We start from the raw sequence: 23,731 nt of genomic DNA, 5'->3' as shown, positions 1-23,731 counted from the left end.
TGGGAGCTGGAAGGGATGAGCTCACCGAGGAAGGGGCTCTCGGGTCCCCACGAGGAGGGAAGAGGGGCTGGAGGCACCGACTCCGCGCCCGCCGGACCAGGGAGCGCTCCCCAGCCCGCCGGGGCCACCGGCAGCGGCACGGGGACTTTGCATCACCCAGCCCTTCCCCTCCCGATGGCTCTGCAGGGTCGGCACAACAGGTTCCCCCCGTTTGTTCCCCCTCGAGTCACCAGGGCTCCGGCAAAGGATGCTGGCAGGCACGACGCTGCCTTCGCACCCCTGGACCCACCGCCCAGCACCGCGGGGACGGGGAAGCCCCAGCGGCAGCTGCTGTGCCGGCCCCAGTGCCTGCTCCCAGTCAACGCAGCGCTGTGTGTGAGGCCTCCACATCCCAGAACCCGGGGTTATGGGCACGGACCTGCACAGGAAAAGACAAGAGACAGGTTTTGAGAAAAATCACGTTGGAGACACCCAACAGCTGCCTGGAGATCCAGCCACCAGTGCAGCCATGGGAGAAGCACTGATAAACTCGCCTGGAAGGACGGGGAACCCCGGGTGGAAGACATTGCTCAGATTTTGTGAGCGAAGTGTCACCCCAGGACACCTGCGAGGATCCCCCAACACCAGCACAGGAGACACAGCAAGAATTTCAAGTGATCATGTTTATTTACCCTCAAAATGCTTTATACCGACACCCCCCCACGCACCCCCCCCCCCCCCAAAAAAAACTTTTTCCCTGAGAACGCTCCACAGAAGGGGCTGTTCTTCCACACAGTGTTCAAACAGGAGCTTGAGCAGCACCTGGAGCCAGACAAGCTCCTGCTCCCTGTGGCGCGGGTGAGCAGAGCACAGGAGCGGCTGCTCCCACCCGGGGGAGCTCACGCCTCGGGAAGGAGCCAGGATCCAGCTACAAAGAGCTCCTGCTTCGGGAGGAAAGGGCTGGAAATGCACAAAGTCTTGCACTGCAGCACCAAAATCCTCAGGGATTGGCTCACATCAGCTCCACGTTCTCTTTAGACCTGAAGAAGAGATAAAAAAAAAATAATCCAGCCTGAATGAAGAGCACTTTGACTCTGCATTGCTCCAGCTTTCACCCGTGTTAAGGAATTCCCTGCCACAGTGAGATTTTGGCTAGTTCAGGCCTGGCCTCAGCCCCATATCCGCAGGATTCATCCAACAGTCTCCAAAGAAAGGAGTCATCACGGACCAGGCTGCACTCACTTCAAGAGGGCTGGTGTGGTGCACCTGATCTCACCACCACTCTGCCCTGCAAATACGCTGCCCAATTAAAAAAATTTGCTAATGAAGTCAATCGTTCCCACCTGCAAAGCCCTGCACAGGCTAGATGATAGGTCCGGCCACTTCTAGCACAGGCGCAGTAAGCCCAAACTGTCCTTTGTCCTCCAGGACTGGAGACCCCAACTCGAAAGACTGAATGCTTGGCAATTACCCACAAAGGGTGCTCATGGGCTCCGTGTCACGGCCTCCCCCACGACTTGGGCCCTAAGGAGAGCAAACCAAATCCTTCCACGGGCAACTGGGACTCTTTTAAGTTCTTTGCTTTTTCCAGTAAGGGAATAATTCCTGAAAAAAAGAGCCACAGGTAAGTGTCTGCACGCCAGGAATCGGTGTGTCAGATTCAGCTAAAGTAAACCCCAGCCTGCAAATCTTCATGGCACCTCTGCTCTCCGTGCCCAACATTTACCTGTTCTCTTGCTGGGAGGGGAGGTTCCACTCCCACCCCAGCCCTCCCGAAAGAACAAGGCCAGCACAGACTGTCTTCCAACTGGCCCCTCTCAGAGCAGGGCTGTACCAGCAAAGAGGCTGAGACCAGTCTGAATGTTAATTTTCCTCCTTTTTTGACCACAAGATCGGTATTCAGATCTGATGGGAAAGGGATCTGGAGGGCCAGGCTACAGAGCTCTGCCAAAAATGCTACATTCTTACCTCGGGTCTATTCGGCAGGCAGGGCATCAGCTGAGCAAGCTCTGAAACACCAAGCAACCCTGGAAGACACTGCAAGACCCCCCCAACATCAGCAGCAGGCTGCAGACCCAGAAGTACCCATCACTGACACACCCGCCCTAAAACCACCCTAAAATTCCTGAAAATTTATAGGAAGGGCGAGTGACAGCAGCAGGCAAAAGAGGCCCAGCAGTCAAAGACCTTCCCGTCGCTCTTGCATGTTGTTGGAGACCTGTAGCTACTGCAGGGAGCCACAGCTCTTGGATCAACACGCGGTCACCGCCGAGCTCACCTGGCAATGCCTGTTACAGCTGCGGGCAGCAGACGGAGCGAGCAGCCAACTGTCTGCTGGCTTTGGATCAGCCTGGATTCCCAGTTCTGCCACTAGCCAGGCCCAGCGACAGTGGAGAGACCCCATAACCCACCCGCACATGATCTCGACAGCAAGAATTAAGGGGAGTTGGCAGTTTTTAATGACTGCAGCGGTACCTGTAACAGGCCCTGCCAGAGGGTGAGCCTTGGCTGCGGGGCCCAATGCCCAGCACCAGCCTGCAGAGGGCCCAGGGCGCCTGGGCTGGGCTCCGTGCTGGCAGTGCCTGCTAGCCAAGGGCCAAGAGCTGCTGCTCGGGCTCCGGCCGAGGGAGGCTGTGCAGCCAACCCAGCTCCCAGCGTGCGGGAGACACCAGAGCCCGGCTCACGCATCTCACCTTCCCGGTGCTCCCAAGCCGAGGCCGCCATCAGCCGTCCCCCGCACCGGGCTCACCGCCGTGCCAAGGTGCTGCGGGGAGAACACAGCCTTGAGCTCTGGGTGACAAAAAAAAGCATCTCACACCAACCCAACCGCCACGACACCCGCCCCCTCCCACCTCCGCAAGCACCGGCTCGGACCCCAGCAGCAGCTACTGGGGCAGCCGCCCTCCCCCGGCCCCAGCCCCCCGCCCAGGGCCGTGTAGTTTCCTGCAATGTTGCCGGACAGTTACGGAGAATCAAACTGAGCGGCGACCGTCAAGGAAAAACTCCTCGCTCTCGGCTCCTTTTTGACTGCATCTGCCACAGCACCGAGACAGACGCAGCTTCGACAGGGCCGGCCAGGCCCGCGCCCCCCCCGCCCAGCAGGCCCCCTCCGAGGCTCACCCGCGGCGGGCCCGGCCCGGCGGAGGGAGCAAGGCCCTTCCCGGCACATCGGAGCGCCGCCCGGCGGGGCGGCCCGCGGGGGGCAACGCAGGATGCCGATGCGGGGGGCGGGGGCACTGCGGCGAGAGAGCCCCGGGGAGGGCGGATGGCGGCGGATGGCGGCGGATGGGTCCCACACTCCCCGACCCTGAGGCCCCGCGGCCGCCATCGCAGTGAGAGGCGGGCGGGCCCCCGCGGCGGCGCTTTATAGGGCGGCAGCGCGGGCGCCGATTGGCTGCTGGGGCCGGGCCCTCCCGCAGAGCCTTCTGGGAGCTGTGGTTCGCGCCGCCTGCCGCCACCGCGCCCCCCGCGCCGCGCCGCGCCGTGCCCTAACACGCGGTGCCCTAACAAACACGCCGTGCCATAATGCGCCATGCCATCCCGCCCTGTGCCATCACAGCTCGTGCCTTGCCATGCCATCCCACCCCATGCCATCCCATCCCATCTCACCCCATCCCATCCCGTGCCATCCCATCTCACCCCATCCGATCCCGTGCCATCCCATCCCGTGCCATCCCGTCCCATCCCATCCTGTCCCATGCCATCCCGTGCCATGCCATGCCATGCCATGCCATCCCCCTCCCCAAAGGATAATCGCTCCCACCTCATCCGACAGCAGCAGGGAGGGTGGGGAAATCCCACCCCCAAGCCACAAGACCATGATTTGCTCTGGAGCTGGGCTGCGCACCGCCCCCCCCCAAAAAAAAAAAAAAAAAAAAGAAAAAAAAAGAATCTCTGGTCTGTGCAGCACAAAGAATTTCCCTCTCCTCCTCCTCGCCAGGTGTGTGTCAGGGGTTGCTCTTACAACAGGTGAAGGCAGCGGCCACCTTTTCCCCACTCCTTCCTCTGTTTTGGAAGGCAGGGGGAACACCCCACCCTCGGGGAATGGAAGGAAAGTTTCTTGGAAACAGAAGTCTTACCTGCCAAAACAGCACCTCTGCCTGGCTCCTGGCTTGTGATCCATAATCGGTGGAAAGGATTTGAAAGGAGAGCACCTGCCGGCTGGGTGGAAGGGGCTGCTGACATGCCTGCAGGCAACTGATGCTGAAGCCACAGCCACCCTGAGAAACCAGGCTGAAAAGCCCAAGACTGCGTCCTACCCCTGAGCCCTGAAGAAAGTGCAAAAAGGACGAGGGAGAACAATAGTTAGTTTTTAATCTCTTCTGAGCAAAATGCACAGATGAAAAAATTTACAGAGCTCGGCAATCAGCCTTTCAAGCTGGTCACCCCACCACAAACATGCCGGATTACCAATAAAATGAGCCCAGCACCCATTTAAAGCAGAGCTCTGGAAATGAGCCCCAAACCCTGCATGGCCAAGCTCTTCTGAAGACAGCTCTCTGCAAGCGGGTGGGGACAGGTTATAAGCAGCTGGTTCCGTCCTCCACCTCCTGCATGGATCTCGCAGCTGCTCAGCCAAGTCACGAGGCATTCCCTGGGCAGCCCAGATTCTCCTTGGCACAGCAACTTGTGCAAAGTGAACCTAGAAATCTCCCTGTCAAATCTTAGGGCAGGCCAGAAACTGGGAGCTCTCTGCAGCAAAAAAAACCCCACCCAAACAAACCCTCCCCCAAAATTCAAACCTTGGTAAAAATCAAGCGTTTGGGAAGAGAATCTTCCAAATGCTAAACCGGAAGAATAGCCAAAATGCTCCACTGAAAAGCAACGGATGGTCAGCAGACCTCAGCCCACCAGAAGATGAACGGAGATCCACGGAAGAGCAGAGAAAATCCCACTGTACGTCTGTGGTCAGCGAAGCCCTGATCAAACCTGCCGCTATGGCTGGGAGCTTCCCATCAGCCCCTTCCGCAGCGCGGGATGCTGAGCAAACGCTGGAAGAGGCTGCAATTCCGACCACCAGAGAGGTGGGAGCAGACAACCCAACAGGGATGTGCTCTGTGGAAAACTCAGAGGAAAAGCAAGTATGAATTAGTGATCCAGGTGGGTTGCTGTGCCTGCGGTTCCTCAGGATCCCATGCATGGGATCCACATACAGCTCAATCTGTATTGCCTCAACCGCCTTATTGCTTTGGCCCTGGAAATTTTACAGCAGAAGCAGCATGATATCATCTGAGAAAAATGGAGCGTGTGCCAAGCAGCACCCCAAAATCTTCTCACAAAACTGACTGCACTTGGTAAAACCATTTTCTTTTTCCAAAAGCAGCAGTATACTGCATTTAAAATTCATACCCTATCCTGCCACTGAGTTAATTTCATGTCTAAGCAAATCCCAAGTTAAATCCAGAAACTGGTGTATCCGGTATGCTTTACAAGATACACTGGGAGATAGCGAGGTTGGAAGGTAAAAATTCCTCTCAGATCTTGTTTAGCAGAAGCTGGGGATTAGCAAACCAGTAATAAGAAACTGAGTACACAAAGATCAGAGGCAAACATCTCCGTTCCTTAAAAGGGATTCAGAGAAATACCTAAGGGTGTTTGGTACTCCTTGGTGTGCGGGATGTGAACCTGCCTCCTGAAACTGGTCCAAGTAACAGGAATTTTCCCTAGTCAGACACACAGAGAAAACATCATTGCCGGCCCCCGTCAGATTCCTCCACCCACACATGGGGCTGCGCTGGTACTGACCCACATTTGCTAAATAAATGGTTTCAGGCTCCTCATCCCATTGGAAGCCAGTCAGAATCTCTCACAGGCCACCCCCAATGCTTACTGTCAAGCTTTTAATTAAACAGATGTTAATGGCAACAGGCCACCCCCCAGCTTTGCAGCTTATGCTTTGGAAATCACCACTTCATGCCCAACAGGAGTAACGCCCACGTCTTTCCAGCTCTGCAGTTGGCTAAACATTTTTCAGTCTGTGTAACTCAAATGGTAATCCCGGAGTCCCTGCAACTTAGAGTAATCTAAGTTGGATCATCGCATCTTCATCAAGCAACGCAGTAAGAATGTTTGAGTCATTTTTGTAATTACTAGTAAACGTTGCGTGCTGAAAGGCGGAATACTTCATAACCTCAGTTGCAGATTTTGATGCAATTTTCAAGAATTACATAATCCCAGTGAGCGGTGATATCATCTGCCTTGGATTTCTTGCCTTTAGCACATAAAGATAAAAGCAGAATTTACCTTACTACACGGAGTCCTTGTCTTTCATCTTGTGTTACACTAAGTGGTAATTAATCAGGGCTTTTCCTGTAGCCATCCATGACAAACAAAATCCCACACTCTGTTTAACTTGGATTCCAAAACACAAACCCTACAAGATCCAGGTGACTGGCTGTTTTGTAGCTCCATACGAAAGTCTCTCTGTGCTTCAGATGCTGCAATAAAGGCCGGGAGCTGAAAATGAACATTAAGATGAATAAATAAGTGATACACAGAAAAAAGTGCGGAGAGATTAATAGCTCAACAGAACACTGGCTGGGATTCTCACAACAACCCCAAAAGGCTGGCTCACACATCACGGGAACATGGCCCAAAGCGTCATGTCAACCTCTCTCCTAAAAGGAAACGCGTGAGCTATTTTAAGCTCCACAGCACCAGTAAACAGGCTTCAGCAAGCAGTCTTTGCTGGCCTCTGCGCTCCCAAATTGTTCTCACATAAGGGCCCATGGGTCTGTGTACACACCACTCTCCTAGAAACTAGGGGGTTACGATGGATCGGGCTGATCATTACCAATTTTCTTTCCACCACAAAAACAAAACCAGAGAGCAAAATGCTTTTGCCACACGGCTGCTGTCGGTGTGGGGTGCTGCTCCGTGATACCTGCTCCACTGTCCTTTAGAGACAAGACTTGGATACGGCTGATCCATGCGGTAGGAAATATTACACAGGACAGTGATGCTGGCCAGCCTTAGCATAGCAGCGTAAATTATAGCGATAAAGTTAAGTGTGGCTTCAGGTCACCTCTCGTAGTAAATTAGCACTATAAAAAAATTTGGGGGGATAGGGAAGGCAGGTCCAAAAGGGGAACGAAGGGCACACAGGGCACCACTGTTGCAGCACAGTAACAGAATGATCTAGAAAGTGTTTAACAGCAGAACATACCCCCTTCCCCTATTCTTTATGTCACCTCTGAAACACCAGTCTATTGAACAGGCACTTTTCAAGGAGAGGGGCATCATCTGCGCTGGCTGGCTACATCAGTAGAAAAAAAGCGCTCTGCTCTCTTCCACTTCTCTGCTGCCTCTGAAACATGACCAGCACACACAGGGAACACTCACTGCCTTAAATTCAGAGTAACTGAAGGTTAGGGAACTGTTAACAGCCCACAGCCCAGTCAGATGCGCAGCAGGAGGAAAAAATTCACAGCAAATGAGAATGCAGGGGTCCAGTAGTCCTCTAGTTGCACTTGTTCAGAAACATGCTAACTCCAGTATATGTCACCATTCCCCACACATTCGCAGTGCGTTTACCATTGCAGTTGAAAAAAAGACCACAGACTGACAAGTATATCATAATTATGGACACAAACAAAGGTGTAGTAGAAGTAGGTTTTATGAAAGTATTTAAATTTTGTGGCAAATCTCTGCATCAACATGGGCAGGGAGGCAACTAAATGCTTTGCAGTAGCAATTTCAGTTACCAAACTATTTCTTGGATAGACATTTATTACAGGTAGTTTATCTGTTTCTATTTCTCAAAGAGTTTAAGGCACAAAAGCCTGAAAAGGGCTTATAACATGTACATAAGTGCTATTATTTTCGCTTTCACCTCTAATGCAACATAATATTAGCTTAAATATATTGCTTGTCCATCCAGCTTATACAACATCCAGTAGAAAACTGCTTTCCACGTTAGCAACAATTTGTTGCACAATATATCAATTAGATTGCTCTGACCCGTTTTTGCTGCAAGATCTTCAGTTTCACCGTATTCACTCTGACAGGACAGTGGAAGACACTATGAAATATCAACATCTTAATGAGACCATCAAGGTGTGTCCGCAACGAAAAAAGGCATGATACACAAAATAACATTTAAACAAGGTTGCTGGTAAAAGTATTTTAAACTGCTTGACTGATGGGGAATTATTTCCTCGTACACAGGTGGAAAAGCAAGCCAAATGTGCGAGAGATCAGGTAGAAGGCATCAGTCTGTAGCAGTTTTGTAACGCTCCTTTCTGTCTTTACTGTCCAAAATGCTGTTCAGGTAGATTGCTTAAGAACACCGAGCTATAAAATTGCTAGCTCAAGATCACAGCTCAGGTTAAACTGAACTTAAGCTTTCATCTACACGGTTCTTCCCTGTACTCAAGTTACAGCAACCTTAAGCAGTCACTAGAAAGCTTTTGAGACATTTTTGTGTATTCAACAATGATTTTTTAAAAAAAAAACACATTCATGAGAGTTGGATCAAATGACTGAAGACAGTTAAATGGGCAGCAAAACAGAAAGATGGGCAGGAACCAAAATGCAAAGGGTAATTTTACTTAAAAGACCAACTGTTTTATTGTACGTTGGAGTAGAGTCTTTCCCCTGTGCCATCTCGTTGAAAGTTTATAAATTACAATTCCCAATAAGTATTAAGAGTTCATTTCAAGACAAAAGGAATAAAACTGCTGCAGTTCTAACTTTCACCATGAATAAAAGTTACCATGATGCTCCTACGATACTCATTCTGTACAGGGAAGGCCACAGTCCTCCTGTACTTCGAGTAACAGACCAGGGTGCAGAAAGGGCCACCCCTCACTACTGCAGGATCCAGGTGCAGCATAACAGTCCGGAGCGCACTGGCGGGCTTGTCACACAGACACAGCACCTCAGCAACGAGGCTATAACACGGCTGGAATCTCTGACGAGACAGTGTCCAAAGGCTGCCAATGACAGTCCATCAAGGCATCATAGAGCTCTTCACTCTGTTCCATAAACTGTTTATTTGCTTCATGGACGTCTAACTGAGGCGTTGGATCTAAAGGAGGAAAGACAGAGAAACAGGTCACATACCAAATGTTTTGGGAAAAAACCCACACCCTGTAAACATGTTAGTTCTATTAAAACAAATGGGGGAGGTCACAAAACATTCCCAGCACTTGCCCAATCATGAACCTGACTAGATCAGCCCTGCTAAATCTTTCTGCAATGGGATAAGAAATAACTACATCCAAATACGTCCCTCTTTCCAGTGGTGATTGCCCCCATAGTAGAGTCAACAGAGAGAACGCATACCTGCACCTCGCAGCCCAGTGTAGCCACTTAAACTGCCAAAGAAGGTGGGTTGGCACTAAGGCACCGGACTGCAAAGTGGAGGAGCGGAGGCGCAGGCACACGTTCCGTTCTGCTCCCTCCACTACAGGGTCAGAGTGGATGGCTGAGGACGGTAGCGTCTTACGCTGCTGCAACAAGAGTCACCAGAGCTCGTCTGCCAAAGCCTCGAACATCTCAAAGCATTTCACAGTTAGTAACCAAAGAAGTGCCAGCAACACCCAGTGAATTACGTATGAACATGTCCCCTACTTTACAGTTGAAAGAAATGTTTGTAAAGCAGTTTGGAGCTGGATAGCAACCCAGCGGGTACAATTCTGCTGCTACCAACGCACGCTTAACATTTCACAATAATTGACTCATCGTATTCCCCAAACCACTTGTAGGATGTGGTTTGGCTCAACTAACACCGCCCACAATCTAATAGCGCAGGTTATCAGAGTAGCACAATCACATAGGTTAGTTAGTAAGCAGCTATTGGAGTGCAAAGCAATTAGCTGACTGAATGGAAAAACTACAAAACACATCAGGAATAAAATGCTTGTAAACGTGTCCGGTTTTAGCTTTATCATGCTGTAATACATCACAGGAGAACAGAATTAAGAAAAAGGAATGACACACTGGCAATAAGTTATTTCAGTTTCCTATAAATTCCAACATATTAATTTAATCAATGAGAAAAAGACACCCCAGAGATACTCTAAGTATAGTACGGGTCTGTTAGTTTCAGACGAAGAAAAGCTCTCCTGTAATGCTTTTAAAAGCCATTAAGGGTTTTCTCACTGACATCATTACTGATACCTACAGATCCTGTAAAGAATCCAGCTGCTTTCTGCTGTTACCATTTTAATTTTAAAATTTTTGATGATATGAGTTTTTTTTTTTTAAAGAGAAGGACAAGATATACTGCATAGTGCATATTCCACTCCAGACAGAAATTTGGAACTGCTAGGACAAAATTAATTTTTCTTGCAGTAATAAATGAAAACTGCTTCTATGTATATCTAAAACCTCAATATGGTTTAGCAGTTCATTTCAAGCAATGGCTGCTAAAGCAAATATTGTATCAGTGTGCTAACATATTATTTATTTTTTTAAACTAAAAGCACAGTGAAATATCCTGGGCTCCAAATTCCAAGATTTTACAGAAAAACGGAATATCCACATTGGTTTTGTGGTACACCAAAAAAGTACTAAAAAAAAGGATAAAAGTTTTGCACACTATAGAAGATTAAAATCTCAATGCTAGTGAAGTCAATTAGTTTCAGTCCTCACAAGGTTCAGACTAGGGACACCAACTGCACAATAAGGATGCAATTGTGCTAGGTGATATGATAGTGACCCACAAATTTTCTCAGACCTCAGATTTACTCAAAGATAAAGGTATACTATACATGGAAATTAAGGGTCAATTTGAGAAAGAATATCTCTAATCAGAACAGACAGACAACTTAGATTAGAATTCAAGAAACGTACCTTCCAATGCATCCTCACCAACTTCTTCATATGTCTGCAAGGGAAAACAAAACCCTTAGGTGAGCAGATATTTATCTTTCCTTTTACGAACATCACTTGTTGATTACTGCTGTCATATACTGACTTTTGTATCTGACTGATTACAACAGAATTCTTCACACACAAGCCCTGTGTTCCACTCCCAACAGACTCCATGGGGGAGATCCCACACTAAACTTCTAACAGAGGCAGCATTTCTTGAAATTCCTGTGGTGAAGCTGGGTGGCTGTCTTGATCTCTTCTATTCTCCAAAACAAGGCTTACGAAGGATCCCAGCAGGCAGTCTTTCTACTGCCTGTCCAACTGCCCTTATCAGGAGAACCCTTCTACTATGACAACTATCTTAAGAGACCCCTTGTGTCCTCCAGACCTTTTCACCCCTCCAGTCCCGGCAATATCCCCACATAAGGCAACAGTATGTGCCAGGGTCCGCTGAACAGTTTTGCTTCCTCATCAAGTAGCTGTATTAAGACCCCAGAGCTTGAAGATAAAATGTGCCCATCACTGTTCTGTAAGCTATATCGTGTTTCTGTGCTAACAGATCACTGAAGAGTGAGTACATCGTGCTGTCCTACCTGCATTGTGCTCTGCGTGTATCCATACTGGGGGTAGCTGTAGCTGTAACTGCCTGTGTTCTGGTCATAGCCCCACTGGGCATAGTAGTTGTGATATTGTTGGTAATATTGGTTATAATTATAGTTGTACATCTGATTGTACTCCATTGGTTTCACACGATTACTTAAAAAAATAAAGCAGGAATAAGTTGCAAATAATGCAGAACAATTATGAAAAAAAGCACTGAAATAGCTTAAGATACAACATGGTAGATAGACAAGGCTTAGTCTAACATGCAAATTTCAGTCTTTCAAATGTATTTGCTATTTACTGCAGCAGTATTTATCATTTGCATACATTTGCAGAAAGAAAGAAGTGGTTTAAATTTAATGCCCTTTCCTGTATTCATACTCATCTTCATTAACAAACACTGCTTTCATTCTCTAGGAGTTAATTTAGTATCACTTTCTGGCTTTGGGAAGAGAAGAGTTCAGGACTATGAGCCTCAGTTTAGAACAATCCTGAACCATGATCCAGATTCTTGGGTCCCTTTTTCCTTCTGGATGAAGGTAAGTACTCTTTAGCCTCCTGAGACAAGGTACTGAGTCTTGCTTTACATGAAGAGTTAAAGACTTAGAGCCTTGCAAAATAACTGGTGTTTTCTTTAGTAAGAATGAACAAAAACCTCTCCCTTCTGCCACTATCACAGAGAAGCCTAAGCAATGACTCATTGTTCTCATTTTCATTGAATTGGGTGGTCTTCAATGCACATAGTTGGAAAAGCTCAAGAAGTAAAAAGGACTACAAGTAATTAAAAAACCATAAACTTAAATAGCCTGTGAGCCGACTAAAATTCCCAAGTGGCAGCATTCCCAAGGAACTAGGAGTCCCACCTGATTATCAAGATCTGAAATAATGAGATGACAAATATTGTTTGAAAATGAAAATGTCACACATAAAGCTATGTCTAATGATGAAATCAGTGAGAAGTAGGAAGAGGGAAACAATCTTCTCACCACAATACACCCCTTTTTCTGCTTTTCTCTTCCTTATCCCCCCAAGACTTCTGAGGTCACTGAAAATCTAAATATTATTCAAATAGGGAGCAATTACTATTATTCGTATTACCCTAGTGCTACGAGCCCCAAGTCAGACCAGGATCTCATTGTATCAGGTTCTGAACAAACACAGAAAAAAAAGTTAATCCCTGCCCCAAAAGACTTATATTTAGTAGACATTATAATAGAATTAGCAAGGTAATTGAGCTTTGCTATCCAGAAATCAATAAGCAGATTTAGACTATTTCAATTTAATGCAAAGGAATATATACTTTAAAAATAATCATATTTAAATACAGTGTGTGTACATGTGTGTGTATTTAATAATGTATATACAGTTAAAAACAATGTAAAATTCTTAGTCTTGATCTAATGTTGTAATTTTTTTGAATTTCTGTACATTCTGATACTCTAGCTACTTTAGTATATTTGTGGGTATTCACTTTGTGATGGAAACATCCAAGAAATGTACCCAAACCACTAAAAGACATTTAAAAATACATGGGATTTACATCACAGTGCTGTTACATAAATGTTCGGCTGCTCTTATACTCACGCTTTTGGTATAGCCACACTCAAGCGTACAGGTTTAGAGCCCAACCCCACAGCTCCTTGACACTCTGTCAGCGCTCTTTTCTGTTCCAGTTCATCCGTGAATTTCACGAACCCGTAACCTCTGCAGAGATACAGAATAACTCATATCAAACATAACCAAAAGAGCCATGCCACTTTTCAAAAAAACGTTTACAGTTAAGTCAGAATTGTTTTTGAAAAACACAGCAGATGAAACACTTTTGCTAGGGCTGTCCCTGCTTTTAGTAGAGATTAAATGATTCTGCCTTCCCGTTGCTTTTGCAAAATGCTTGAAACTGTATGTCTAAGCTTTGGTAGTACTTTCAAGGGCTTGATGAAATTAAAGTAATTCTTTGTGCCGGTGGATTCTGAGGAACTGGAAGTGAACTAACACAAGACATGTCAAAATGCATGAACAAACAGTAGTAAAGCCTCAAATCTATACCGGGAGGATACAGATAATCTAAACAGTTGCAAGTCAGCACAGGATTGACAAGACATAGGCGTTGTTTATATTTAAAACTGCCCCACTGTGAAGGAAAAAAAGCCATTGCTTTTCTGTAGGATTGATTGAGATACACTTTCCAATCAAGTCCCTTTTTCAACAGGAGAATATTCAAAGAGGCTTTCTGTTACTCCTAACAATGGCACGGCCCCATCAGCATTCCCAAAAGTGGACCTGAAAAGGAGCTCTTAACATCAAGTTAAAGCTTGCTCTGACAGCACACAGCCAGCAACCCCTCGACTGCAGCAATCCTGCACTGTGGTGCTAGCAGTATTGTACGGCAGCCAGACCAAAAACATTAATTCCCCTCCAAACCCAAAGGTCCTTGGCGTGGGATTCTGATGCTGTAGTGAGTCAGAAGCAATGCAACAGCATCCAAGAGGGCAGTGCCAGGATCCCAAGATGGGATGGGCCACCTCACACAGCAGAAAGATCAAAGACTTAGGTGTGGGAGGGAAAGAGGAATCCATCTAGGTGAAGGAAGGAGTTTGGGAGGGAAAGGGCTTGTCTACCTGGGGAAAAGAACGAGCTGTAAGCAAGGGTGTAAATTTACAGCATATTTTCTGTTCTGTGGGAACTCTTAAACACCATGTAACACACTATTTTGAAAGCGGCATCACCTAGTACTCACAGTGGGTCCACACTGGAAGTTATTGCAGAGCAGTCTGTGCCCCATAAAATGCTGTATCTTGCATAGCAAACTATACACACAAGTCCAAATACCTATTTTTATACATGTATGCATGTATGTACATGTACTCCTCACACACAGACCAACTGGACAATTAAGCAAGAGCCAAACTCTGCATGGGTACACATTCTATTTAACTTGCCCTCTGCAAAAGGACTGTGGCAAATTAAACCGGTGCAAGTCAACTTTTAAGTTAGTTTAAGTCAGTTTTAGGTGTTCACACACAAAAGCGTGTAAGTTTCTAAGCTGCTAAAGACTCCTGCAGCCTTTCAGATGGGACCAGAAGTGTGCAAATGAAACCGGGAAGATTGGCAGTTCCAAAACAGAAACGGACTGATAAAGAGTTGGATGGTGTGGACAGGAATAGATGCTGGGTGCACAAGGGAGACAGTGATTCTTCCAAATTTTCCACTTAAATTTTTTCCACACCAACGGCTAAACCAGATTTTATTACAGAATAAAACCCACCAAGAAATCATTTCTTTGTGGCCAGGACCTCCCTGGCAGACATTCTGTCCTGTCCTTGCAGTCAGGAGATGCCCCCCAGCCTGCACCCTCAGCAGAAAGCAAAGAAGCAGGCACAGCACTACAGCATCAGGCTCCAAGTTCCTGTCTTGCCTAGACAAGAGGTGCTGGGAGGTGGCCTTCTTGATCTAGCAGCTCTGGCTGGAAGGGCCAGGGCTTCACTAGGCACGTCCACAGGCCCTGGGTTCCTCTCTCACATCACACCAACACCTGCAGTTGCCTCAGCCTTGAGTAACAGCACAAGTCACAACAAAGCCCATGGCAGCAACACACTGGCACTGCTAGGGGAGACAGCTGTGCTCTACCCAGCAATAGGACTTTGAAGTCCCTGCTCCTTCCCCACTTCCAAAGCTACCACAGATTCTTTTTCCCCGAGGTCTGCACTTACAAGCAGTTCCCAAAGCCCAACTAATGGCCCAACAGGTGTCACTCGACACCTATCTTACAGGCAGAGATGGAAGCAGGTGCAGCAAAACAAGAACTGCTGAGTTTACACCTCTGAGGAGGAGATGGCATCAGGAGCCCACCCTGGCAGTGTGAGTCTCAGGTGAGGTGGCAGTAACAGCACGAGCACTTAAGTCAGAGAGTGAGCAGCTCTACAAGAGGTTCAGGTTGCACACGAAGAACTTCATTACTAGGGGCGTAGTGCAGCTTCAGGACAGGCTGCCCAGACAGGCTGTACTATCTCCATCCTGTGAGGTTTTCCAGGCTACACAATTCATGGCTGACCTGATCTAGGATTGGCAACAGTCCTGCTCAGAGTTGGAAGTTGGACCAGAGACCTCCAGAAGTTCCTTCAGACCAACTTGTCTAAGACTGAGAAACCTTATGTGAGAAAGAAGGGAGAGCTATGGCCATGTTCTAAGTCTTGTCAAAACATTCTCATAGGTATTACATCAGAATATTGTGTTTCATTGAAGTCGTGTTCTGTTCTGAAAACCAGGATGCTCACCAACTGGTCCCTCTTCTAGGAAAATAGTTTCATTTTCTGCTATTTAGAAAATGTTTTAATAACGTTAAGAAATCTGACTTTTTGACACCTGTTTTTGGCAAGACGTTTCCAGTAAAGATAAACAAGGTGGCTACTAAGTACCTGACAATGAATCATAGCGTTGTTTGCCCTACCCTATTTGAAACAAAAACCTGTAAAGGTTTCACAGGAATACACACTCAATAACCTAAAGACTGAAAGAGTGCAATTCCATTTGAAAGTCCAGAAGACAGTGTTTCAAGATTACTTGGGCATTTTTCAGCATTTTCAGAAATGCAATAATGTACTGCCAACACACGAAGGGCATCAAACTGACAGAGGAGTGACAATACACTGTGGAGACTATCAAAGCCTACTGTAGACTGAATGTCCAAAACATTGTATTTTAAGATTACTAAAATCTAAGCTGATGGAACTATTAATTTTTCCCCTTGCCGCATTGTATCTTTCCTGTTGCTGCATGTAAAGTGAAAGAAACGAACAAATAAAGAAGATTACTTACTTGGATACCCCTGCCTGGTCCAAAACAACTTTTCCACCTCTACACGATGGATAGACTTTAACAAAAAATTCATATAACATGCCATCATCCACATCAGGAGTCAGGTCTCCCACAAAAAGTGAATATTCTGGACTAAAGAAATCAAAGTAAAATATCTTAAGCACAATCATACAAAAAAAAGGCATACTGAGTGACAGCTAACATTTGACTTCAGAGAAAAGTGACATTAAAAGACCATTTAATGGACACTTTAACATGTTGCCACTTAAGTTGCTTAGGTGACTAAAATTTTTATTGGCACAGCTTTTTCAAGTTAATTCAACCAGCACAACCAACCTACTCAATACTGCTTTTTATCAAATATAGATAATTTAATTGCTTAGTTCTCACAGGGTATCTCTGGATTTCTAACATGGCAAGAAAACATTAATGTCTCATTTATAGATTTTCTATTTCCAATATATTGATCTTAAATTATAATAAAGAAATTAGATAACTTTGATGCTACAAAATTTAAATACCTGAAAAGAGACTCCTGACAAATCTGCTGTGCTACACCAAAGGCAAAGCATACAACTGACAGGCAGTTTACGTTATCCTGCTTCTGCTAAAGACTGGCAGTGATGTGCTTGTGGGTTTACAGATTTTGAATACTCTTTGAAAGGCAACTGATAAAGAGACATTAAGCAGGCAAAACTAATATTAAATATTGAGCATTTACCTGTTATCGGGCTGTTTTCCATATGTTGCATAATTCAATTTAAATCGCTTTGCCTGAAACAAGGCAAAAATGAATCCATACATTCAAATATTCTCATATGAATCCAAACAATTAGGAAAAAATACAATAAGCTGATTTTACACAACTTTCTTAACGTTGACAGATGTTCAATGCTGTCAAGCCAGCCAGCTAAGATATCAAGGACAACATTTTACTTGATGTCAGTACAGTTGTAACAATGAAAATCAGCAAAGAACCTGCACCAAGTGGTTTTGCCTATCTTTACTTCAACAGTTTATAAAGCTAGCTAGAGACAAGTGAACCTTATATAGCATCCAATTTTTTTGTCTTTAAGGAAAACAAAACAGAGATACTAACAACAAATATTAAAGGAATTCTAATTTTAAGGTCTTAAAAGGAAATGACCACACAGACCATTGGACATTTGTGATTTACACAAATACTGGCAGACCAGAATCTGCCGCACGGGAAAATAGAATCAATCCCCGAGTCTGGAAGTATGGCTAAACACTTTGCTCTGGATGATTTGCTCATTTACTAAGATCCAAAATTAAGGTGTTTTTGAAAGAACTACCTGTCATTGGACACTGGAGGCCTCCCTAAACTTTGCACCTCATTTTATTTTTTAAACAAACAGGAAAGGAAAATAGAATAGGCTTTTCCCAGGAAAGCAAGCCTACTGTGAGTCCACGATCTAGAGATCAGGACATTTGTTTAGTATAGTGGAGAGCCTACTGTGCTCCTGTACCTATGATGTATTTTCTTCCCTCAAAGATAGCGTAAATAATTATTGGAAAATAAAGCAAAGACTTAACTCTAGGCTATAAACATGCTCCTTGCATGCTTGCATTCACTGGTGCACAGTGGTACACAACTCTCTGCGAACCATTTACAAGCTAACACAAAATTTAGATTCTACTCTGAAGCACTTTCAACTTTTTTTGGATCTCAATCTTCACTGCAATATTTTAGATTTAAAATCAATGAGACACTTGAAAGTACTTCCACTCAAATGGGAACTGGGGACACTTAATTCTGTAAAACAGCGACAGCAACAGCACCATGGCTCTCTGTTATTCCTTTGGCTGATTTGGTATACAAAAATAAATCAAAGAGCGAGCCACACTCAGTTTTCTGTAAACAAGAGATAAAGTATCTAAATGCAAGAGATGAGCTGGACAGTTGCCTGCTGACTGCACTGATTTAGGCTGCCTACACTGGATCTCTGTCTGACATCTGCAATTCTCTCTATGAGTTCATATAAATTATCCCTCCATACAACACTGCATTTTGAATTAAACCATGGATAAAGACAGGTATTCCCGAAACTAAACTTAAATTATTATATTAGTCCTTGCAAAAGCTCCTCTATTTGTTTCTCTAGTGACTGTAGAAGGCACCTAGGAAGATGAGCTTCCCTTAATCACAGGCTCCAATTTACATGTTAAACAGGACAGGTGAAACAGACACCTCTAGGCCTCTCATCTACCCCCTTCAATGGGGAACACCATCCTCAATTCTGAAATTCCCCGTTTCCTCCTCAGGGTATTAACTACACTGAAACAGGCATCAGTTTACCTTACTATATCACACCGTAACTGAGGTGATTCTAGAGCTGCTTTATGAACCAGTCATCCTAGCTACTGCAGCCAACTTCTGCGGGTACAACGGACAGCTGTGTCAGCCATCCCATTTTAATCCACTACACATTCGAGTCAACATCCTAAAATTAGCCTCTATGACTATTCCTCCTCTTCTTCCTAACCACCTAGCTTTTATGTATCTGAGACATTTGTTATGTATGGCAATTATACAATGGTCTAGCTCCTTCTGCACTGTAAATACGTTTAAATAACTTTTGTTTGCTAAAGGCCAGGAATAATGCAAGGCTTAGAAGTCATGTTTGTCTTGCAAATCAAAGTTACTCAAAACTCAGTGTGAATTTGCAAGTTCAGCTTGTACATATGTAACAACATACACACTGTAACAAATTAATATGGAACTACAAACGGAGAGAGACAGGAAGACTGTGGTAGGTACACTCAATCTATGTTTTGCTTGTTCTTCTCTGGTTTCCTATTAACCCAAATTTGGTAATAGTAGAAATGCTTAGAAATAAAAAAACACACCAAAACATTTTTATGCCTTGATTTTATCCAGACATTCACATGGAAATTAGTGGGTTTTTTCAACAATTATCTGAGCAAGAACATTAATAGTTTTATGTTCATTACTTTGAAGACAAGAAGAATCCCAGTTTGCTAACCATTGAATTTGTCTGTAATCATTCAAAATACAGGTTTAATACTATCTATTCCTTCCCAGTTTAGGTTCTCAACTGGCTGATTTCATTTACTTACCGGTGTAGCACCAGGAAGCGGTTTTCCATTGATTTTGTGTAAACATTTCTCTGCAGTAGCTAGATCTGCAAATTCTACAAAGCAATAGCCTGCTGGAATTCTGAACACAGAACACAGGAGAGGAGACAGAAAGATTTCAGATTTAAAACACATTTGAGGAGGAATATTCTATTTTTAGATGACTGGTAGGAAATTTGCTATAGTTGCAATACTTTGAACAATTTCTTTTTCAAAGTATAAACATTAGCTACCAAAAAGAAGATAGCAAAGTAATCCTGGATCTCAAGTGAAGTGATAGCCCCTACTTACCATTAAGTCATGTCAACATAAGCACATGGAAAATAGTTTTGCTCACAGTTAAGTTTACTTCCTACTTTCGTTGACTATAAATTTCCCCACCCAAGTTTAAACAATTGAAATCTCAAATTATAACATATACAAGAATATAAAATGACTTTATTCTGTATACAGTCGCTCATTTTATTCCAAATGAACTCAAAAGGTTCTCATATTGCTCTTCCTAAGTCAGACTTCCCACCTCTGCCATCATCACATAGCTGCACTAGTGCAATGAACAACACGGACTAGTCACTGAAGCCTTTAGCCCAGGAGGTGTAATTCCCAGAGGGACTATATGGCATACATATGCCACTCCGAGTAAGTGCTGAAGCACTGCAGGATGAGGGCCAAACCTTGGTTTGTTGATGGGGAGGTTGAAGAGCCAGCAATTCTGCTCTCCATTGCTAGCATCAATATACCCATATTGTTGGCAGCAATGGTGAAAAGCTCAAAGGGAAAAACCACTCCAGTATGGACAGGATCACAGCGATGCCATGCAGAGGGCAAACGGCTCAATCCAAATGCACTGGTAGAACAAACTGAGAACAAGCATAAACAGTTACCCTGTCAACCTGTTTCGAATGATTTTTACGCTCAGTACAAGCTCTCCCATGGTGGCAAAGGCTCTTGAAACAAAGTTTTCATCCATATATGGCTCCAGCTATAAAAGCAAAAAAAAAAAAAGTTAGACCAGGGCATCTACAAAAAGGAGAATATATGTGTCAATGTCACCCTAAGCAGTTAAAACATTATTGAGAAGTATTTTACCCTTACACTTCAAAAAGAAGACTCATTTAAGAGGGTCGATGCCACTCAAAACCAGCAGGCATGCATGAACCAGGCTCAACAGTCTGCAAAGTGGAACCCAAGAGACAGCATGAATTTCAGAGAACAGGGAGCTTTCACAGAAGGACAAAAGCCACTCAGAAACATACAGCAACAAACTGAGCGTTCACTACATGGAGCAGGGGATAAGGAGATGGCAGGCTCCTTCTCTATTTGCAAATGGAGGCTGGGCCAGCGCTATCGGCATGGCATAGCCCAGGGTGCTATGACTAATGGGCAGTATGTGGCAGGTAACGCAGCCCCCACCGAGCTGGGGTAGGGGTTTGCAGAGCTGTGCCTACCTCGCATAACCACGCAGGTATGCTGGGCAGCACTGGGAGGGGAGACTTCTAATCACATCCCGCCATAGCTCTGCGTTTTGTACTGCAGGTGGGTGCACTGACCGTGTCTATGTCACAGGTGAGAGGGTCATGTCAGAGTGTGTGTGAAGTGCAGGGCAGTGGTACTGTGAGAGTGAACACGCTGGAGAGCAGGTGTCTGTATGGTGTAAGGGACTGGAAAGTATGAAATGGCACTGCAATTCGGATCAAATATATGATGAAGGGACCGAGGGAAAAGGATGCCTCTCTGCGTAAGAGAAAGTGGAGGGAACTGATTGTAATTAAGGTTTTGTGCAAAAAACCATACTGATGGGGAGCACCACATACGACAGGTAACATGGGGCCAGGGTGTGGGGGAAACATATATAGCTCCATATATGTAAGTATATATACCTGTGTAAGACAGATGACCTCATGGTAACTGACAGCCCCCAGGCATGTTTGTGTGTCTGTCAGGTACCAGGTGGCTCCATCACTTGTGTGCATGACAGAACGTGCAGTATCTGATAGTGGGTGACCATATTGCACTTGCATGTGTGAGTGTAAAGCAGAAATGACTCCGTTACATGTGCCAAAAGCAGGAGGCAGCACTACGCCGTACAGACATGCCATGCAGAGGGTGATCCTGTGGGGTGTGTGTACAGGAAAGCCAGACCCATAAAGGCAACAGGTGACTGTTTGGGTCTGTATGTGTGTGTCTCAATGAGCCGCAACCTGCATGTGAGAGAGGTGACTGAAAAAAGATGGCCTTGTGATGGAGAGGTGGTAGATAACCCTTTGTGTGGGTAAAAGAAACTCCAGGGAGTCCGCTTGTGTGAGTGGCAGGCAGTGGAAGACTCCCTAATGTGTCAGTGTTCATGCACAGTACAATGGCAAACCTGGAGTGCACGAGTGTGTGTGTGAGAGGGAAGCACCCAGCAGGATCCTCAGCGATATGCTGGGTTGTGTGTACACACGCAAATGTGAGAGACTGTGGAAGACTACAGGGCGAGCAGTACTCTACAATATGCTGGTGTGAGTCTGTAAGAACGGGTCTGGAGAAAGATGCATGTGCAAGTAACAGGCAAAGTGAAAACTCTGATACACAGAGGTAACTGTATGTGCATATCTGTACGTATACGCAGGTGTACACAAGCATGGGGCAGGCAGCAAACACTACAATACAGCGTGCATGAATGTGTGTGTACAACAGCAAGCGGTGAGGGACACAGGTGCATGAGTATGAGGGTGTCTGCAGTGTGTGTGAAGGGAAGACAACAAGGGACAAGTGGGGTGCGTACTGCCATGTGAATGTGCCTACAGCATGCACGTGAGCAAGCAGCGAGAGACAACCTAGGGTGAAGAAGCATCTGAGTGTGCTGCCAGGTGCACATGTAGGCAGGAATGAGGGAAATACTAGAGTGCGTCAGTGCTTATGAGTGTGTGTCCATGCAGGAGAGTGCAAATCTGTGTCAGCATGTCAGCGTACCCACAGGTGTGCGTGTGTGTGGGGCAGGCAGTGAGGGATACTCTTGGACAGGTGCACATAAGCATGCGAGTGCCTACAAGTGTGAGCACAAGCGTGTGAGCCTAGCAGCACAAGCATGAGTGCGAGCATGTGAGTGTGTAAGTGCCTTAAAGTGTGTGACCATAAGCATGTAAGTACCTACAAGCAGCATGCTACATTCAGCATATAAACGCGAGAAGCATGCAAGCGTACAGGCTTGTGAGTACATGAAGGAGCGTGTAAGTGCCTAATAGAGCCTGAGCGCAAAAGCCTGAGAACATGTCAGTGCCCACGAGCGTGGCTGCCCACCAGAGCGAGCGCAGGTGGCATGGGGCACTGGTGGGAGTGCCATGAGTGTGTCTGTGACCATGGCTGCGGGCAGGCCACCAGGGTCACTCTGGTGTGTGTGTGTCTGTACCTGTGAGTGTGCAACTGCTCACAAATGTGTCCGCCAGGCTGGGGTTAGTGTCTCTGTGTGCTTGTGTGTCAGCCTGCGTGAGCCTGCCAGCGTGCACAGGAGAGCGTGTGTGCGAGTGTCAGTTAGTTCGGGAGTTTATGTGTGTGTCAGGGTCTGTGAGGCTGTGTCAGTGCACGGGGGTGTTGGTGCGCGGGTGTCAGTCAGTGTGAGGGTGTCAGTCAGCCAGTTAGTTGGTCGGTGCGAGGGTGTCAGGCAGGCAGGCAGTCGGTTGGTGAGAGGGTGTCAGTCAGTGAGGGTGTCAGTCAGTCAGGTCGGTGTGAGGGTGTCAGTCAACTTGAGGGTTTCTGAGTGAGGGTGTCAGTCAGTGTGAGGGTATGAGGCAGTCAGCTGGTGTGAGGGTGTCAGTCGGTGGGTGTGAGGGTGTCAGTCAGGGTGAGACAGTCAGTCAGTCAGTGGGTGTCAGGGTGAGGGTGTCAGTTAGTAGGTGTGAGGGTGTCAGTCAGTGTGAGGGAGTCAGTCGGTAGGTGTGAGGGTGTCAGTCAGTCGGACAGGGTGAGGGTGTCAGTCAGGGTGAGGGTGTCAGTCGGACGGTGCGAGGGTGCCTGGGTGAGGGTGTCAGTCGGTGCGAGGGTGACAGTCGGTCAGGACGGTCAGTGCGCCCCTGCCCGCGGTGCCCCCGGGCCCGGCCGCTGCCCTCCCGCCTCCCGCCTGCCAGGCCGCCCCGCTGCCCGCCTCACAAAGCCCCGCGCGGGTCCCGGCCGGACACTCACGTCCCCCATCCACAGGCTGGCGGCCATGCTGCTCCCGCAGGCCCCGGGGCGGGTTCAGCGGGGCCGCGACTTTCGCCTCCCGGCTCGGCCCCGCCGCTGCCGCCGCCGGCGCCGCCTCACGCCGAGCCCGCGGCCCGCTCCGTCGCCGCGCTGCCCCGCCGCCTCCTCCGCGGCGCCCGGCGGGCGGAGAGAGCGGCGCCCCCGCCGCCACGGGCGCCCCGGCCCGCGGCAGCGC

The 23,731-nt window shown here is 46.7% G+C and overlaps 1 protein-coding gene, 1 long non-coding RNA gene and 4 other non-coding genes across 9 annotated transcripts; all 6 read right to left on the bottom strand.

Annotated features, from left to right (window-relative positions):
* Positions 1-710: 710 nt before the first annotated feature.
* LOC130146760 (uncharacterized) lies at positions 711-3,308 on the bottom strand. Of its 2 annotated transcripts, none has more exons than XR_008821003.1 (5): positions 3,100-3,308; positions 2,673-2,743; positions 1,948-2,006; positions 1,323-1,584; positions 711-1,019 (listed from the first exon to the last, which is right to left on the bottom strand). It is a non-coding gene; the product is annotated as an uncharacterized LOC130146760 (long non-coding RNA). The 2 variants fall into 2 exon arrangements; XR_008821004.1 differs by having other exon boundaries at positions 1,451-1,584; positions 3,100-3,295.
* On the bottom strand, positions 1,141-1,211 carry LOC130147113 (small nucleolar RNA SNORD99). Its single transcript, XR_008821134.1, has one exon. It is a non-coding gene; the product is annotated as a small nucleolar RNA SNORD99 (small nucleolar RNA).
* Positions 1,792-1,909, bottom strand: LOC130147105 (small nucleolar RNA SNORA61). Its single transcript, XR_008821124.1, has one exon. It is a non-coding gene; the product is annotated as a small nucleolar RNA SNORA61 (small nucleolar RNA).
* LOC130147104 (small nucleolar RNA SNORA44) lies at positions 2,111-2,241 on the bottom strand. The gene has a single exon (XR_008821123.1). It is a non-coding gene; the product is annotated as a small nucleolar RNA SNORA44 (small nucleolar RNA).
* On the bottom strand, positions 2,911-3,055 carry LOC130147100 (small nucleolar RNA SNORA16B/SNORA16A family). Its single transcript, XR_008821118.1, has one exon. It is a non-coding gene; the product is annotated as a small nucleolar RNA SNORA16B/SNORA16A family (small nucleolar RNA).
* A 4,268-nt stretch (positions 3,309-7,576) lies between the features above and the next one.
* TRNAU1AP (tRNA selenocysteine 1 associated protein 1) lies at positions 7,577-23,702 on the bottom strand. Of its 3 annotated transcripts, none has more exons than XM_056332588.1 (10): positions 23,497-23,700; positions 20,431-20,507; positions 20,220-20,317; positions 19,318-19,417; positions 16,937-16,989; positions 16,216-16,347; positions 12,985-13,104; positions 11,391-11,553; positions 10,777-10,810; positions 7,577-9,007 (listed from the first exon to the last, which is right to left on the bottom strand). In XM_056332588.1, exons 3-10 carry the CDS (start codon positions 20,303-20,305, stop codon positions 8,871-8,873), a joined length of 825 nt encoding a protein of 274 aa, XP_056188563.1. In that variant the 5' UTR covers positions 20,306-20,317; positions 20,431-20,507; positions 23,497-23,700; the 3' UTR covers positions 7,577-8,870. The 3 variants fall into 3 exon arrangements, 2 of the variants coding, with proteins under 2 accessions (XP_056188563.1, XP_056188562.1); XR_008820917.1 differs by lacking the exon at positions 20,431-20,507 and adding an exon at positions 9,265-9,431 and having other exon boundaries at positions 8,871-9,007; positions 23,497-23,702; XM_056332587.1 differs by lacking the exon at positions 20,431-20,507.
* Positions 23,703-23,731: the final 29 nt, after the last annotated feature.

The sequence above is a fragment of the Falco biarmicus genome, chromosome 3 (assembly GCF_023638135.1).
Source record: "Falco biarmicus isolate bFalBia1 chromosome 3, bFalBia1.pri, whole genome shotgun sequence".
Taxonomy (NCBI): domain Eukaryota; kingdom Metazoa; phylum Chordata; class Aves; order Falconiformes; family Falconidae; genus Falco; species Falco biarmicus.
Note: the sequence above shows the minus strand (reverse complement) of the source record. Positions and strands in the feature narration are given on the sequence as shown.